Source organism: Callospermophilus lateralis, chromosome 14, assembly GCF_048772815.1.
Source record: "Callospermophilus lateralis isolate mCalLat2 chromosome 14, mCalLat2.hap1, whole genome shotgun sequence".
Taxonomy (NCBI): domain Eukaryota; kingdom Metazoa; phylum Chordata; class Mammalia; order Rodentia; family Sciuridae; genus Callospermophilus; species Callospermophilus lateralis.
The window spans coordinates 59503656-59522941 of NC_135318.1; the positions used below are offsets into that span (position 1 = coordinate 59503656).

The 19286-nt window shown below is 43.9% G+C and overlaps 1 protein-coding gene across 4 annotated transcripts in view; it reads right to left on the minus strand.

The window, feature by feature from the left end:
- Sfxn5 (sideroflexin 5) overlaps positions 1-19286 on the minus strand; it is a 116137-nt gene that overhangs the window by 85230 nt on the left and 11621 nt on the right. For all 4 annotated transcript variants that reach the window (XR_013088604.2, XM_076833143.2, XM_076833144.2 and 1 more), the window contains exon 3: positions 3539-3616. Coding sequence is in view for 3 of the 4 variants with exons in the window: in XM_076833143.2 (XP_076689258.1) it covers positions 3539-3616 (78 nt within the window). In the remaining variant the exon portion in view is untranslated. The remainder of the gene's footprint in view (positions 1-3538; positions 3617-19286) is intronic.

Below are 19286 nucleotides of genomic sequence, written 5' to 3' on the forward strand. Positions count from 1 at the left end.
GCCAGCTCCGGCAAACCTGCACACGCACAGGTTTGGGGTGTAAGTGCTGTTAAGCCTCTGGCATTTACTCTGCTATTTTCAGCAGAATCCAAACACAGCTGACCCCATTTTCTTTCCGAGAGGAGAAGGCTTGCAGGATCTCTTACATCCCAGCTGCCCTTTCTCCTTGGCAGGCTGCAGACATAAATCCATGCTGCCTGTGGGCTCTGAGCTGCCTGTGTGCTATGCTGGGTATAGAGTAGGCACTTAATAAAGGGTGGCCAGTCCCTCACCTCTGGGGGGAGGTGATGGTGGAGTTCCCACTCAGGAGCCCACAGCGGCTGCTGGAGACCTGCGCTCGGCACTTGGGTTACTCTAGTAGCTTCCAGCCTGGTTTCTGCAGCAGCACTTCCTTCCTGGTTCACCACCACCAGGCTGGCAGTACCACTGCCATGCCACTCCCTGGCTCAAGAGCTTGCAGTGGCTTCCTCTGGTCCCACATCTAGCATCTCTTCCTGGTTTTCAAAGATTTTCGCAATCTGGCCTCTAATTTTCCTTTATCCTTGAGATTTATTATCTATTTGTGTAGCAACCACTCAACATGGTAACAGTCTCTGAAGGAAGTATCAGCCCCTCGTGAACAGAAGACCAAAAGCAAGGCCATCAGGAGTGGACAAACTCTAGGCACACTTTCACAATACCCACTGGTGAGGTGCCATACCTGGAGGGCAGGTCAGATGGCAAACCGGTAGAAAAGAGTGCACACAAGTTACCCAGTATTGCCCATGACATTAGGACAGGCCTGCAGGCATTGGGACACAGTTTCAGGATTCCGACACACCCACCTGCAAGAGTGCAATGGGGCAGGCAAGAGCAGGTGCAGACGAGGTCGCTGTCCACTGAGGCCAAGAGCTACCCTGGGTCTCTTCAAATAGCATAGATGTGACCCTTGAGCAAGGCCAGCCTGGGCCAGGAGTTGGTGTGTCCTTAATTCCAGATCACCGAGGCTTCCTCAAGCCCAGAGTTGACTCGGCATCACTGTCCCCTCTCTTCCTGTGTTTGTGGAGGTCAGAGGGGGTATTGCTTTTTGACTGTGGCCCAAGAAGGCACCAGGAGACCCATGCAGAGCCCAATGCCACGAACTCTGGGTAGCCCCAAGGACGGGGGCTGGGGATAGAGGGAGGATCTGCTTCCAGGAGGCTCACACCTAAGAATTGTGCTACCTGGTCATCCGATGGCCCCTGCAGGCATGGCCACCTCAAGCCAGAATTGGGAGGCTCAGCTATTGGCAAGAGGCCCCCAGACTCCCTCCAGTTCCCTAGAGGCACATGGGGGCTTTCAGGACAGAAGACAAAGAAGGCCCAAGAATAGTACAGACACCTTGAGGCTACTGAAGGGAGTGAAGAGAGAAAATGTGGCCTCATTCCCCAAACTCCAGGAGCTGAAAGATGTCCCAAGAGGCCAGCTTCAGCAAGCAGGGGCAGAGGGGAGCTGGAGCCAGAGCAGACACAGGATCGGGAGAAAACATTCACGGGTCCAAGGACAACTTCAGGCCAGAGCAGGGTGTGCTATCACGTCAGGCCACCCAGGGTGTCCAGTGTCCATGGCCAGAAAGAAGTTCTGCTGCTCAGGAGTAAGACCGCAGCCCACCGTCCCTGCCCATGGCTGCCCATGACTCAGCACACAGTGCAGACTCCTGAGGATGGGTCCTGTGTGTCGCAGCACTCCCCGGGGCCCTGACAAGGACATCTGGCCAAGGTGCTGCGTGCACCGTGCGCCTGTCTTCCCTCCCCTGGCTGCACTGCCGTCCAGCACATTCCTCATTGGCTTCCTGTGCAGGGCGGGCTCTCTCCACCCTGGACGGCTCCTACCCTGGGCCCCTCCTCACCAGACATCCCAGTCTAAACTGTTTCCACAGTGTGGTGTCTTCACCTGCCTCTGGGGGATCCGTGGGGCAAGAACCTACCTCATCCAGCCTCTTCCTTGTTCTATCCCCTGACCCCAGCCCCATAGCTGTCCTGGAGTGATGGGATCAAATAGAAAAAGGGTAAGAAAAGCTGAGTGTCAGCCTGAGACATCCAATATTTGACAAAAAGGAGTTCTAGAAGGAGAAAGAATTATCAAAGAAACTGCACAATTTTTTGCCATAATGGAAAGACAAGAATCTTCAGATTGAAAGGGGTCAACAAGAATCCAAATTAATTCATGTTCAAAGAGACGGCACTGAGGAATTTCAGAAATACATTTAACAGATAAAGAGAAGGCCAATACACTTTTCCAAAGAATGAAAACGGGCCACCTGCAAGGAATCAGGAATGAGATGGCATCCGATTTCTCAATAATTATATTGGAAGTCAGAAGAAAATAGAGCACTGGTCTTTAAAAGTCTGAAGGAAAATGACTGTCAACCCAGAATTTTCTCCTCCGCCAAACTGTCAATTAAGGCTGAATACAGAATTATAATTTTTCAGACACAAAAGAAACCAGAATGTTCTTCCCATTTTTTTTTTCCCCAGAAGCTACTGAAAAAGGTGTTCCACCGAATAAAGAAGACCTGGTGCTGGTGGGAGGCGGATCCAGAAAGGAACATTTCAGGAGAAAAAAGAGAGAACAGGAAGACAAGAGTCTTCCAATTGAAAGGGAACACTAAAAACACTGAAAGGCTGCTAGAGGGTGTGATCAGAGAAATAACCCAAAGGAAACCTGAAAAATCAGGCAGCTATTAACTCCAGATAAAGCAAAACTTTGAAAAAGAGAAGAAACCTAATCATGATACAACCAACATGACTATGCAGGAAATATCTCACACACACACACACACACACACACACACACACACACACATATGTTTATCTATCTATTTTTGAGTACCAGGGATTGAACTCAGGGGCACTTAACCACTGAGCCACATCCCCAGCCCTATTTTGTATTTTATTTATTTATTTATTGTATTTATTTTATTTAGACAGAGTCCTCTGTCTCACTGAGTTGCTTAGTACCTTTGTTTTTGCTGACGCTGGCTTTGAACTCACGTTCTTCCTGCCTCAGCCTCCAGAGCCACTGGGATTACAGGCGTGTGCCACTGCACCCAGCTTATTTATATAATTATTGTAACATGAATACTGAATAACTATAGACCCTCAAACCATGGTAACAATTGTGAGCAGGAGGTAGGGGAGGAAGAGTGTATTTATTGGGTGAATAATAAGAAAACGGAATCTTCAACTACCATAATAGAGAATGCAAAAGAATCAATTGGGAAACAGCAGCATAGATGGCCATATTAGTTTGAAATACGGATTTGTCTGTGAGAAACAGCTAAAGGTAGTTGCTTTTGGGAAACAGGAATGTTTTTTCTTACAACTGTTCCGAGTACTATTAGACTTTTCTAATTATTCCCACATATTATTTTGAAAATACAAAATTAACTTTTTAAGTTTATGAAATAAAACTTATGAATGGAAAGAAAAACTTTAACACTTTACCCATCAGATTCTAATCATTAAATTTGTCTTCCTTCCCCTCCCCACCTGCCTTTGCCCATCTCCAAAGGAGTTACCTGTTCATTGGTGACCCCTGGCCGCAGGGTCCCATGCTTGTAGTCCTCCAGTAGCTGCACAGCTTCTCTGAGACGTCTCTGCAGAGGAGAGAAGAGGCACTGTGAAGCCACAGAGCCAAAGTTCCTAACAACCATTGTCAAGTAGGACCACATCAGTATCAATCAAAGTGACAATGTTTACAGGGTAAGAGGGCTCAGCCCTCAGCTCATGGAACACACAAAAAGCAATAGGAAGAATAGCACCAAATGTCCTTCCATAGAGAAATGGCTGGGCAGCAGTCTTATAATAATACTATGGGGCTGGGGCTGGGGCTGGGGCTCAGTGGTAGAGTGCCTGCCTAGCACGTGGGAGGCACCGGGTTCGATCCTCAGCACCACATAAAAATAAATTAACTAATTAAACAAAGATGTTATATCCATCTACAATTTTAAAAAAATAATAATAATACTATGGATCATTATTAGGCAATTTAAGAAGTGAATTGGAAGATGGGAGCCATGGCGCATACCTGTAATCCCAGTGGCTCTGGAGACTGAGGCACGAGTTCAAAGCAGGCCTCAGCAACTTAGCAAGGCCCTGAGAAACTCAGCAAGATCCTGTCTCTAAATTAAATACAATAAAGGTCTGGGGATGTGACTCAGTGTGTTAAAAAAAAAAAAAAACAGAAGTGAAGTAGAGGGCTGGGGATGTAGAGTGGTAGAGCACTTATCTAGTACATGCAAGGCTCTGGGTTTGATCTCTGGTACTTCAAAAAAAAAGGAAAAAACAAAAGTGAAATAGAGGTACATATGATTCCATGGCCACATCTTCAAAATACTTTGAGTGAGAAAGCAAATTGCCAAATAGTACGTTGGTGTTTGTTGTACCAAACAAACAAAATACACGTACAAAACCACATTTTTCTATGAGAATAGTGTGTGTGTGTGTGTGTGTGTGTGTGTGTGTGTGTGTGTGTGTGTGAATGCATCAAAAGAGCTAGGAGGAGACCCAGCAAAAACACAGGTGTTACCTGAGGGTAGGAGGGAAAAGCTCAGACTTGGCAAAGGGGTATCAGAAGAAACTCTGACCTTCTGATTTATAGGGAGGATATATTTATATAATGCTTTTATGATCTCCTTTCAACATTTTAAAAACACTGGCAGAGATTATCTACTAGAGTACATATGGCGACAATAACAAAGGGAGGGAAAAAACAAAGCCACACTGGAGCACACATGTCAATTCAGCTACTTGGGAGTTGAAGCAGGAGGATGGCCAGCCTGAACAATTCAGCACAATTTTGTCCCAAAAGAAAGTAAATAAAGGGTTGGGGGTGCAGCTCAGTGGTAGAGCACTTGCCTAGCATGTGCGAGGCCCTGGGTTCCATCCTCAGCTGCGGTGCACGCTCATACATGCACAAAAACACACATGAAAGAGGGCTGGATGGTAATGGTATGATTTTTTTAAATCTTAAAAGCTAAAAGAGGGGCTGGTTGTAGCTCAGTGGCAGAGCGCTTGCATAGCATGTGTGAGGCACTGGGTTCGATTCTTAGCACCACATATAAATAAAATAAAGGTCCATTGACAACTAAAAAAAAATTAAAAGAAAAAACAATTAAAAGAGGCAGCAATAATGATAGAAGGTAGACTTTGTCCACCAAGACACGTATAAGAATGTTCATTGAAGTACTATTCACATAGGATGCAAATAACTAACAGGAGAATAAGTAAATCATAATATATGCATGCAATGAAATATTATACAGTATTTGAAAAAGTAAAGTTATAAATACATGTCACAATGTAGGTAAATCTCATAGACATAAAGTGGCCACTTCAATATCCCCACCTCCCATAATCTTCTAGAACCTTCCCATATTCCCCTCCAAAGGTCAATAATGAGCCCTTTCTTGATTCTGGGAGGCCAGATTTGTGATTGCCTCAACAAGTACAGAATGGAGCAGTAAGATCATGCAGTATCTGAAGCTAGATCACACCAGCCCACATCTTGTTCTCGAGAGGGTCACTCTTTTGAAACCCACTCGCCATGCTGTAAGGAAGCCCAAGCAGCTTAGTAAACATCCTTGTGCATAGGAACTAGACCTTGGTGCACAGCTCCACTGAGCCACCTGCTGACAGCCACACCTACTTACTCACCGTGCAAGCGAGCCATCTTGAAATGGATCTTCCAGTCCCTCCCTGCTGAGGGCCGCCCTAGCCAATTTTACGGGAACAAAGATAAATCATCCCCTCTAAGTCCTTCCCAAATTAAAGTTTTATGAGCAAAGTAACTGATGATTGTTTTGAGTTACTAAGTTTCAGGGTGATATGTTACATGGCAATGGAAGGTTGATGCATTCAATGATAAACGACAAAAGACAAAAGAGGATACCCAAATCAAAAATATGCCAAACAGGGCTGGGATGTAGTTCAATGGCAAAGTATCTGCCTTGCATTCGCAAAGCCCTGGGTTCGACCCCCAGTTCCAAAAAAGAAAAAAAAATGTCAAACAACTTAGGGTGGTAGAGGTCATTACAGCATTACACTTGGAGGGGGACAAGGACTAAGAAACACACACAAAAAAATACTCTGGGGTAATAAAAATATTCAATGTCTTGATCTGCATGTTGGTCAGATGGGTATAAACAGATGTAAAAATTCATTAAGACATAAACTTAGGAGTTGTGCATTTTGAAGTATATATGGCATACCTCAAAAAATTAACAATAAACAGACAATGATGATAGAAGGTAATTTATGTCAAGGATCTGATAAGGAAATTCATACAGTAGAAGGGCCAGAGTTGGGAGAAAAACTCACTGAAGTTACCTTGTTACCTCTGGCCTGTGGAAAAAGACTGTCTGGGGACAGGAGTATAGAGACCTCAATATGAGCCCTTGGTCTAAACAAGGAAGCAGTGCTGGGGGGGCATCCAGGAGGCAGACAGGGCTGCTGAGTTGGCTGCTGGCAGGAGGTGGATGCTGAATAGCCACTGGCTCTGCCACAGCAGCAGGAATTACTTCCAAACCAGAACAAACCAGCCAGGCCCCCTGGGCCATCAGGTCTGTGTGTGCAGGACCTGCAGCCAGCACTGATCCAATTCAGGTCTGGACCACAGCAGAACCACAGACCAGGAAAGCTTTTCTTACTTGGAATGGCCTAAGGCTGGAAAGTACTGTTCATTTCCTTTTAAATGTATAGATGTCTACCAGACTTCAAAGAGCCACTTCCTGGAAACTATTCATTTCCAAATTATTCATTTCCAACTCTTCATTTGTTTTGTTTTTGTTTTCTTTTTCCCCAATTACATAAGCAATTCATGCTGCTTAAAGAAATACCAGGGGGGAAAAAATAGGAAAGCACAAAAACTCAGTTTAAATCATCTTTTCACATACCTCTGTGATAACTCTGCAAAGGTGGAGTTGATTTTCTCTCTAGAGTCAATACATTTTGTTTTTCAACAAAACTGGATGGTGCCGATTGTTTTAACTTGCTTAAGGTCACAAAAATAGTAGGTGGGTGATTTAGCATTTAAACCCAGAGTTTAGCCAGATCCTTGCTCTGCCCACCCTCCCCCACCTGCAATGCCCTCAAAGCCTCTGAGAGATGGGGTAGGCTGCCTGGGCCAAGCCTGCTTCTTCCCTCGGCCTCCGTGGGCCTGGACAATGCATGCTCTACTTTCCAACGCTGAGTGGTGAATGCCCCCGTGTTCTCATTATTTCTCCCACTCTAGGGATTCTCCTGAGTTCCTATAACAACCTGGCCAGATTCCATCTCATTTGACACGGTCATCAAAGGGAGTCCTCCTGCCAAAAGAATAAGTTCCAATAAGTCCTGGTTTTGGCAAACGATGTGGGTGAGGGAGAACTGAATCCAAAGTTCCTGAAGACAAGTCTGAGGGTCCAGGACGGCAGGAAGCTGGAACAGGCTTTTCTGCCCCCTGGGTGCCCTAGGCTGGTCCTGGCCTGACGCTTCGGTTAAGACTGAGAGGCCCTGTGGGATGGGCAAGGCCCCAAGCCACCTGTCTCAAGAGGTCCCTGAGACTTCCTGTTCTGGTGGCTAAGTTCACAGAGACTTGGAGGCTCTGAGGAAGGTCTCCCGGCTTTACACCCTCCTCCCATGCTGCTGTATTGTGAGACTTGGCACAAGGGCCCCCGGGGAACCTGAGGAGGGGGAAAGCTGGGCAGGAGTTTGGGGCAGGGTAAGCTTTGCAGGAAGTCTTTTCAACCAGGAACAAACAGGCTAGCAGCCCCTGAATGCAAAAGCTGTGAGGGTCCCTGCTTGGCCCAGAGACAAGGCTGTGCCTGTGCGGAGCCCTGGGCCTGGGGTAGAGCAGCCTGCACTGCTGCCTCCCCAGCTCTTCTCCACCACCAGCCTACCAGTAGGCCTGCCATGGGAGCCTCTCCTTTTATTTGACAGGGGCAATGTTCTCCAGAAAGCTCTCCGCCAATGCATGTGCCTGCTCCCACAGCAGAGAGTTTGAACAGAGGAGAATCCCAGCTCTTCTGGGCTTCCTCCAAGACCCCAAGGGGAAACGGGTAAGAAGCAAAGGGACAGGTTTGGAGGTCAGGGTATTAGAGGGGAATGGGGATGGAGGGACCCAGGAAGGAAAGGACAAAGGACAGTTAGGGAAAGAGTCATCAGAAGCAAAACTGATCTTTCCTGAGCACCACAGCCCAGCCCCAAATTAAATGCAGATGGAGAGTCAACCCTGAATAGCTGGGGACAGGAGTATAGAGACCTCAATATAAGCCCTGAATGTCAAAATGATCTAAATATTTAATTATTTATATTGAGGTCTCTATACTCCTGACCCCAGACAGCCTTAAATATCTATAATTATAATACTATTTAACTCGTCTAACACAAGATGGTAGTGACAGCAGGTGGAAAAGAGGTGAGGAGCACCCAGGAATATTTCATCACCACGTTCTGACCCTGGGAAGGGCTTCACTGACCCTGTGGGTGGCACTTGTGTGTTCCTACCTCTGGAAAGTCCCATGCTGTTCCCTTCAGCAGAAGTCCTTCCCTCCCTAACTGTCTATCACAGCCCCATCTATCCTGCAAGGCTTGGTACTATTTTCTCTGGGAATCTTCCAGAAATGTTCCCTCCCCTTCTCAAATAGAGAGGATTGGGTCTGCCCCTCTCTGAGGTTCCTGACCACTTGCCAGTTGTGTGCCCATCTTATCTGTCAGATACGACAAAGTGCAGGAGCTAGTTTTAAGAATCTGCAGTGTCACAGGACTGGACCCTGTCCCCACCCATCACCAATACAAGGCCGTGCATCATGGGAGTTTGACAGAATGAAGGACTGCAGCTGCTGGGAGATAAGGGAACAGCAGGGTCAGGATTAGGATTTCAGGTTTCAGTGCAGCCAAAAGAAACCCTTCAATGGTGATGCTGGGATCCGAGACCGTGCCCTGCTCACTCAAGACGTGGGTGAGACTATTCCTCGGCACGTATATATCATAGAACCATCTTGGCCATCCCCATTCTTAGAAAACTGCAACCAAGAAGGATATTTTCTTACCCAAGTTCCCAGGGTGGGTGGGTGGCACCTACAAATCCCGAGAGCCCCCCACCCCAGTTCTGAGCCATTTCCATGAGATATCAGCAAGAAAGCTGATATAGCAACTGTACTCTAAAAGAAACCACGGCAGTGTCTGGAACTTCCACAAAGCTGATGGCTACCTGGGCAGGGCACCCAGGTAAGAAAAGGAAGAGCAATATTCTTCTCATTCAAAGCCATACCCAACCTGATACAGAAAAAAAATGGAGAGGAATTAATCTTCAATGTTTAGAGGAAGAGCGTATGTTGGGAACAAGGGCATTTCAGGCAAGTGACGAGGTTGGCAGCCCCTAAAGCTAAGGCAACTTAAAAAAAGAAGGAAAGAGGGCTGGGATGGGGGAGAATGGATGAGCAGCTGGATGCATAAGATGGCAGGGGGCTCAGAGGTTGTGTCAATTCATGTCCTGATCATTCAGTAACTGGTTGCTCTCACAGGGCGCATCTTGGATCTACTGGAAACAGGGTCATGGTTGCTTGCTTGCTTTCTTTGTCTCTCTGTCTCCCTCTCTCCCTCCCTCTCTCTCTTTCTTTCTTTCGTCCTGGGGATTGAACCCAGGGATGCTCTGCCAGTGAGCTCCATCCCCAGCTCTTTTTATTTTTAATTTTGAGACAGAGTCTCACTAAGTAGCTTAGGGCCTCACAAAGTTGCTGAGGCTGCCCTTAAACCTGTGATCCTCCTGCCTCAGCCTCCTGAATGGCTGGGATTACAGGCACGCACCACCACCTAGGCTAGGGACATGCATTTTTTTCACAGATTAACCATAATATCATGACTTTCAAGTGGTAGAACTTGGGGGCCAAAGTTAATGGTCACGTGCAGGCAAAGTCCCAAGCCCTTCTCTTGTCTTTCACTGGCTATCTTATGCCACTTCTTACTCCCTCCTAGCAGTTCCAGAACCCCTGAGTTAAACCTGTCTTTAATGGGATGTGTCCTTGACTGCTGCCATGGATAGGCCCCAGGACAGGGGCCTCCAGTCACCTCAGGGGGACTATTGAGGTAAACTGATACAGTTCTGGTAGCATGACAGGTGGTGCATTACTTTAGGACATAAACCTATCCATCTGGCCCAAGAACTTTAAAAACAACCATGGTCTCCAGTTTGCTTATCCTGCCCTTGGGAATTTATTCTAAAAAAAAAAAAAAAAAAATGAAGTTAGCAGAAATGAAGTGATATGCCCAACACCGTTTTTTTTTTTTTTTTTTTTTTTTTTTGCAGAAAAGCAAAAGATAACAACCTATCTGTTAGAACTAGAAATCTAACAGGAGATAGTTATTTATACTATAAAATGGGATCTTTAAAAATTATGTAAAAGACTTGGAAATGAATGAAAGGAAAAAAACAAGTACAAAGTATATGTTGGATGTAATAAATAGGCCAAAAATGTATGCAGACAGACAAAAACTTGACGTATATAAGGATACGAACTCATAGCAATTGGGAGTATAAACTGAGAAAATCTTGGTATAGGTTGGTAAAATTTGCAGGGCAATTTGTGGAGACATGTATATATGGATATGTATATATGTATATATTATATACATACATACATATATATATATATATATACATACATATATATATATATATATATTTATATCAAAAACTTTAAAGTCTTTCATCCAGAAATTCCACTTCTAGGAGTTTATCCAAAGAAAATAAAGAGAAATGCAGTAAAATTTATGTACAAAGATATTTACTGCAATGTTATTTGTAATGGTAAAAGCCTTGAAACCACTTAAATGATCAACAATAGAGAAAATTATTAAATAAATTCTAGAATAACCATATAATGAATTATAATGCAGTTATTACACTTTAAAACAACATTTAATAACAAGAAAAAAAGGTTCATGATATATGCTTCATGGAAAAAAGGATGCATCATGTATACATACATGTCACATATGATTTTCTCTCTCTATATATATATATAGACATCAGATATAGATATACATATACATATTGTATAAAACACCCCAAGTTTGTACATATACATACTCCAAAATGTTAATGCCAATTATTTCTAGCAAACCAGGCAAGATGGTATGTGCTTATAATCCCAGCTACTTGGAAGCCTGAGGCAGGAGGATGGCAAGTTCGAGAACAGCTTCTGCAAATTAGCAAGACCCTGTCTCCAAATGAAATAAAAAGGGCTGAGGATGCAGCTCAGCAGTAGAACTCAGCAGTAGTTCAATCCCCAGTACTGCAAAATTAATTATTTATTAATTAATTCTAGCAAGTGGGATTACGAGCAATTTTTATTTTTCTCTTTATGCGTCTTCTAGTATTTAGTGATTACCACCTGACTCTCACCACATCAGAAGGCACATAATATAACGTTTTTTCACAGTTGGTGAGGCTAAGTTTGGTTAAAGCATATCCCCCAAGCCCTTCATAAAGCTACCACTCGGCTGGGGTTATGGCTCAGCAGTAGAGCATCGCTTAGCACATGCAAGGCCCTGGGTTCGATCCTCAGCACCACAAAAAAAATAAATAAATAAAATAAAGATATTGTGTCCAACTACAACTAAAAAATAAATGTTTTTAAAAAAGGTACCTCTCTCTTCCCCTTTGTTATTATTAAGTAAGTAATTTGCCAGTGATACTTTGAGAGAAAATAAATATTCTGTTTCTCAACAAACCTCTACTCTACAGAAGTAGCATCCAATAACGCTCCTGACAGGAACGGTTACGTCAATGAAAGTTACACAAGGTTATTTCCTTCAACAGTTATTAGCTGGTATTCTTCTGCAAAGAGATTCATTCCCCTTCCCACAGTTTTAGTATGACTACAGACTCCCAGATTATTTTTTATTCAGTGTGTTAGAATCTATTGCTGTTCTTTTCAATGTTCCAATTATCTCAAAAATGGCCAGTGGGTTTTCTTTCAAGGCAATTGTTATGTCTGTGTCTTTCAGCACTTCCTTACTTTCCACAGCAATCCTCTCTGCCTCCGACCTGATTTCACCATCTCTCCAAGGAGCCCTGGTTCCTTTTTGTGGGTAATGGTGTTTAGAAACCAACATCTGAGAGCCAGGTGTGTTCATTGTAACTGGAATGTCATTATTTCTAGGCCCTTTCAATGAACAGAACCAGGAAATTAGGAAATATAATGTAAATGTGTTTTGTGCAAATCATGCGTTCACATTGATACCTCCAATTCAAACACAACAGCACACCAATTCCTTTTCTTTTTATCCACTCCATATACTACCTCCTGACTCCCACAGTGAAAATCCTGGTTCCAGTATCAGTATAATTACTTATTTATTCTATTCAACAATGCATTCAAAATAGTTTCAGATTACTACACCAATATTAGAATTGAGTTGGTGTTATTAATATTATTTCAGTTAGTTTTCTATGCCCTTCCAAATGATAATCTGTCAACCCTTAAGTAATTATTAAATTCAACAGAGCAAATGCCTTCCATCTTCTGTCCAGAATTAAGAGTAACTCAGTGGGGCTGGAGCTGTGGCTGAGTGGTAGAGCACTTGCCTAGCATGTGTGAGGCACTGGGTTCAATTCTCAGAACCACATATAAATAAATGAATAAAATAAAGGTCCACCAACATCTAAAAAAATTAAAAAAAAAAAAAAAAAAAAAAGATTAACTCAGGTCTGGCACCATTAATGGCACAAGCCTATAATCCCAGTGGCTCAGGAGGCTGAGGCAGGAGAACTGCAAGTTCAAAACCAGCCTCAGCAAAAGCAAGACACTAAGCACGCTACAGGAGGTTCACAGCCTTCCAAGATACCCCAAGTCATCTCCTCTTGCAGAGATTTCATGGACTAAGCAGACTTTGTGGATAACTTCTCAGGGATGATGGTGAAGGGGGACAACAGTGCAAGTTCACAACAACTTTTATAAACACAGTACAATCACAAAAGAGCCCAGGCACTTCTCTGCTATGGCATTTCTTGTACTGGTTTTTAGCTCACCCTGGGGCTTCTTACTCTTCTTTCCACTGTTTTTCTCTTCCTCTTCCTTCTCTTTCCCTTCTCCTTTCAGGATCAAAAAGTGCAATTCTTTCCCTGTCAAACACAGCAACCTCCTCCTCCTCTGAAGCCTTTGTTTAAGGCATTCTTAGAACAAAGACAGCCTTCTTCCTAAGAGACATTATGGTGAATAAAATTTCCTCCGCCTCATTACACATACAAGGGTTGGAATCTTTTTAAAGCTTGGTCAGTTATAAATTGCAAACGAGCAGCTGCAAAACTCTCTCAAGATGAGTCTCTCCATTGACTCAGCATATGCCCCTCAGAACCGGGTCACAGATGGCTCATGCTGCCCAGGATCTTTCCACTCTGGGAAGCTCCAGTTTCCAAAGCCACCTCCTCGTATGCTTGCACCCTGCCAATGGGCCATCCAGATTGCCTCCAATTGGGCAGCCACTGCCTCATATTTCCTTCCAGGACACCAGCCACAGGCCCTGGGAGAGAAGCAGTGTTCTGTAGACCTAATCTGTGGACTGAGCAGGAGTGTGGAAGGAACCAGCCCTGAAGGAGGGCAGGCTCAGCTCAGAGGCTCCTCTTGCTACTTCTAGTTTTTCCTTTTGGCAATAGAGATGACCTTGCCAAACAGCCTGCTTGTGCTTGAGCCAGTGAGGATGAGGGCCACTAACCAAATTGTCAGCCTGGAGACCCCATTCAGGGCCCTTCCAGAGTTAAGAGTTGTTGTTTGTTGTTTGGTACTAGGGACTGAACCCAGGGGCACTTTATCACTGAGCTACATCCCCAGCCCATTTCAGTTTTTATTTTGGGACATGCCTTGCTAAATTGCTGAGGCTGGCCTTGAACCTGCAATTCTCCTGCCTCAGTCTCCATGTTGCTGGATTACAAGTGTGTGCCACTGCACCTGGTCCTTCCAGAGATTTTAGGGCCTAGAATATCTTCTGGGAGCAGAAATTTTCCAAAAGGTAAACAGGTACTCCTGGAAATAATATACAACTCAGGTACAGTAGTGAAGGGAGGTGCAGATCTTTCTGGGAAACCTATTAGATCTCAATGAGGGGACGGAACATGTGAAATTTTAAACATATTTTAAATCTTCTGCTGCCTTGGTTTGCCTTGTTTTTGTTTTGATACCAGGGTTTGAACCTAGGGGTGCTAACCACTGAGCCACAACCCAAGCCCTTTTTTATTTTGAGACAGAGCCTCACTAAGTTCCTTAGGGCCTCACTAAGTTGCTGAGGCTGGTTTTGAATTTACAATCCTCCTGCCTCAGTCACCCAAGCTGCTGGGATTAGAGGTGTGCACCACTGCGTCCAGCTGCTTCGGTTATTTTCTAATAAGTAAACATTTAAGTTTCTTTGACACTTCAATAGTTTTTTTTAAAAGCATTTTTTAAAATTGACTGATAGGAGAAACAGACCAAAATTGGTTTAGTGATGTGGAAGAATCTTGAGATCTTTCAAATTACAAGAGGTAAAGAAAAGAGAAATGGATCAAGGAAGAGAAGTGTAAAATAAAATGGTCTTGAGAATGGGAGGATGGTGGACTGGGGAAAGGGAGGGCGTTGAGCTCCCTGGCCCAGGTGGCATGCCACCCTGTAGCTCACCCATCCTGAATCCCCTGTCTGCTCTTGGTAATCTGAGGCCCATTGAAATACCTCCTGCTATAGCTTGGATCTAGAATGAGCCTGAAAGGCTGAAGTGTTGCATGTCCCCACCCAGGAGGTGGTGGAACCTTAGGAGGTGGAACTAATAGAAGAAAATTAGGTCATGGGAGTGTGCCCTTGGAGAAACTGGGACCAGCCCTCCTCCCTTCCCCCCTGCCCCCCTCCATCCCTCCCTCCCTCCCTCCCTCTCTCTCTCTTCCCAGATGCTACAAAGTGAGCAGCTTTCCCTTCCATGATTCCAAGGTATAGCAGCACCAATACAAATAGATCAAGGAACAGACAGACATGGGTTGGATTTTCAGAAAGATTAACTAAGGTGGGAGATGTTGAGAGCCACAGCCAAAGGGGCCCCAGCAAACTTTCAGACTGCCAGCTGATGAGCTGAAGGGGCCCCAGCAAACTGTCAGACTGCCAGCTGATGATTGGCTCACAGTGGCCCCAGCAACATCTAGCTGATTGGCTCCTCTGCGGTGATGCTCATTGGGCTGTTTCCCTGCCCTTTCAGACCACGGAGCTGCTCATTGGGGGACTTTTTTGGCTCCGCCCATGCGACCCAGCCAATGAGCCTCAAGAGCAGGAGGATGGTGGGAGGAAGAGGTTGTTGGGGTGTGTGGCTTGTGGGAAGCCGGTGGTGGCAGTTGGGCTCTGAGGGTTTTTTCCTGAGGAGCTGTTTTGTTTATCGTGTGTGGTTCTAAAAATAAAGTTAGTTTCTTTTGACAAGTGGTTCCTGAATTGTGCCCTGATATGTCCTATAAAGAATGGATCTTTTCTGTCCCAGATTAGACTTTGTATAGTGGAAAGCAAAAAGAAAATAGTAGAGGAAGGGGAAATCCTACCAGCATCTTCAAGGGATACTACAGCATTAACTATATACTGACTATCGGAAAATAAATTAAATACAGAATTTTTAAACATCACAAAAGCCTGTAATACTGCCTTAAGCTCTACCTTTTGAGCTGATTGTTTGGGTACTAAAAATGTAAAAGTTTGATCAGGTGTAACTATTGCTGCTGTACCATTATTTGATCCATCAGTGAATATATTTGGAGCATTCCCGATAGGTGTTTTTCTTGTCATTTTTGGAAAAATTACAGGATGCGATGACCAAAAAGACAATAAAGAATTAGATGGTAAGTGGTTATCAAATGAAACATTAGATTTGCACATGATTATTGCCCAAGTATTTAACTCATTAGCTAACTCATCAATTTGATTCATAGTATATGGAGTAATAATTTTATTGGGAGAAATTCCAAACACTCCCTTTGCTGCTTTTATTCCTTTGAGTATTAATTGTCCTACAGCCTCAGGATACCTAGTAAGAATAGTGTTAGGAGAATAAGATAAATGTATCCATAATAATGGGCCTTCTTGCCAAAATACTCCTGTAGGAATATTTTTTGTTGGTAGTACAATAAATAATAAAGGCAAACTTATATCAATTCTATCCAAATGCATAGAGGACATGGAGGTTTACAAGGTCAATTATCTAAGATAATACAAGGAACTAATGAATCTTATGCTGAATTTGTAGATAGGCTTATTCAAACAGCTACCAGAGTTTTTGGGAATACAGAACAAGCAATGCCATTAATAAAACAACTGGCTTATGACCAAGCGAATCGTTGGTGCTGATAACGCCAAGGTCGCGGGTTCGTTCCCCGTACGGGCCACCAAATGCCGCAGTCTGGCTGGGCACAATTCAGGAGCCACTTGTCAAAAGAAACTAACTTTATTTTTAGAACCACACACGATAAACAAAACAGCTCCTCAGGAAAAAACCCTCAGAGCCCAACTGCCACCACCGGCTTCCCACAAGCCACACACCCCAACAACCTCTTCCTCCCACCATCCTCCTGCTCTTGAGGCTCATTGGCTGGGTCGCATGGGTGGAGCCAAAAAAGTCCCCCAATGAGCAGCTCCGTGGTCTGAAAGGGCAGGGAAACAGCCCAATGAGCATCACCGCAGAGGAGCCAATCAGCTAGATGTTGCTGGGGCCACTGTGAGCCAATCATCAGCTGGCAGTCTGAAAGTTTGCTGGGGCCCCTTCAGCTCATCAGCTGGCAGTCTGAAAGTTTGCTGGGGCCCCTTCGGCTGTGGCTCTCAACACATGATGTTCTGTCTCACACAGGCCAAAAGGCAGGAGGGCCAAATGACCATGGATGGAGACCATAGTCAAAATAAACCTTTCCTCCTTCTAAGTTGCCTTTCTCAGGAATTCCATCATAGTGATGGAAAGCTAACACACCTTCCTATCTCCCACATCCCCTTCTGCCATTTCTCAGTGAGTCTCAAAGTCCACCATGAACATCTCCATCTTTTGAGTTAAGCTCTGGTTCTGCTACCTCCTCTCCCAAGCAGATAGCACTTACATTGGGATTTCAGAACTGTAACTGCACCTTGTTTTGCATGGTTCTGAAATGATCTTGTATGAGATTACTAGGCTAGGTAAGTATTCTCTCTAGTTTGGTAAAAATTTTTATGTAATTGCACTGATTCCTATTTAGAAGAATCCACACAGAGCCTAAAAGTTCAGCACATTTGCTCCTAAGATACGGTAGCCCAAGAAGGCCAATAAGGCCAGCCAGGAAAATAACTGGGCCCTTATTAGTTCTTGCAGCGATGCAGTAGGAAATTCATAGCAGAGTAATTCCCACATTCCACATTACTGGGCTGCTACCTGTGCACACTGGGATAGTTCAGGCCCAGGTGTCCAGCGCCTTGTGTTTCCTCCCACCATGACTGTTCGCTCCCAGAGCCTGTCAACTCCAGGGCTGAGCAAAGGCATTGCTCATGACAGAGAAGTGCAGTGAAGTGCTGTCCAGGAGGAAGCTGCCTCCAAGGCTAGGGATGGCGCTCAGGCCTTCTGCTGCCTAAGAAATCTCTGAGGAGTTTCCTCAACTCAAGTTCCCTGAATAGGAATGTGAACTGGCTGAGAGTAAGTGTCTGTAGACAAACACCTGGGTCCAGACCCTGCTCCACCACTGGCCAGCACCATGTGCATGAGACTTAACTTCTACTGTTTTTTCGTCTGTGAAATGGAATGTACAATCATCTCTTCTGTTAAGAGTGGCTGTGAGTTAATCCCATGAGCTAATACATGAAAATGCTTTAAATTCACCACAAAGGAATGATAAATGTTTAAGGGGACAGATGCTTACTTTGATTTAAACAGTACACAATGTATACATGTATCAAAACATCACATGGCACCTCTTAAATATGTGTAACTTTATGTGTCAATTTATTTTTATTTCAATTTTGCTCTACTAGGTTTCAAATTTTATCTTTATTTCCTGATGTTCTGTAATACTGGGTTATGTGTCAATTTTTTTTGGTACCAGGGATTGAACCCAGAGGTACTTAACCACTGAGCCACATCCCCAGCCCTTTTATTTTATTTATTGGTATATTATTGAGAGACAGGTTCTTGCTGAGTTGCTTAGGGCCTCCCTAAGTTGCTGAGGCTGGCTTTGAACTTGTGATCCTCCTGCCTCAGCCTCCCAAGCCGCTGGGATTACAAGGGATGCACCACTGCACCCAGCTATGTGTCAATTTTTTAAAATGCTTACAAATTGCTTTGCTCACAGTATCTAATAAGTATTACTGTTTCATAGGCCTATGCATTCCTGCACACATATTTGTAAATACACATGAGAAGGCTTTAGAGACCAAATATATAAATGTATTTTAAAAGTTGATAATAGCAAGTGTTGGTGAAGAAGTGGAGCAACTGGAACTCTCACACATTGCTGATGGGAATGTAAAATGTGCAGCACTCTAAACAGCAGTTTGGCAATTTCTGATAAAGTTAAATACATATTTACCCTACTTACCATGAGCCAGCAATCTCATTCATAGTTTTTAACTCAGATAAATTAAAACATACATCCACACAAAAAAAAAATGTTCATTGCAGTTTTATTCATAATAGTCCCAAGCTGGAAAAAGCCCAGGTATTCCTTAACAAGTGAATGGATAAACAAATTCTGGAACATTGTTTCAATGGAACACAACACAGCAATAAGAATGAATGAACTACTGATACATGCAATAACACAGATGCATCTCACAAACATTTTGGTCAAGGGAAGAAGGCTGCATGCTGCAGGAGACCATTTAGATGACATTCTGGAAACAGCAAAATTATAGAAATAGAAAATAGATGGGTGGTGGCCAGGGACTGGGGTCAGGTTTATAATTATATATTTATGATTATAAAGAAGTGAGGGAACATGTTAGGGTGATAGAAATGTTTTATATCTTGATTTCAGTGATGCATACATGACTTATACATTTGCCTAAACTCATAGCACTATACACCTAAAAAAGGTATAAATTATGTCTTAATAAACTTGGCCTTAAAAGTCATTAATTTGTAGGAGAGGAGAAAACTGGGCAGGGAGGATGATTAAAGGATCCTCTTCTGTTCTACTTAAACACATTTCTGCTATTTGAACTTTCCCAATCTGGGACCTGGAGATCAAACCCAGGGCCTGACACATGCTAGGCAAGGGCTTTACCACCAAGCTACAGTCCCAGCCCTATTTGAACTTTTATAACAAGCATATAATCT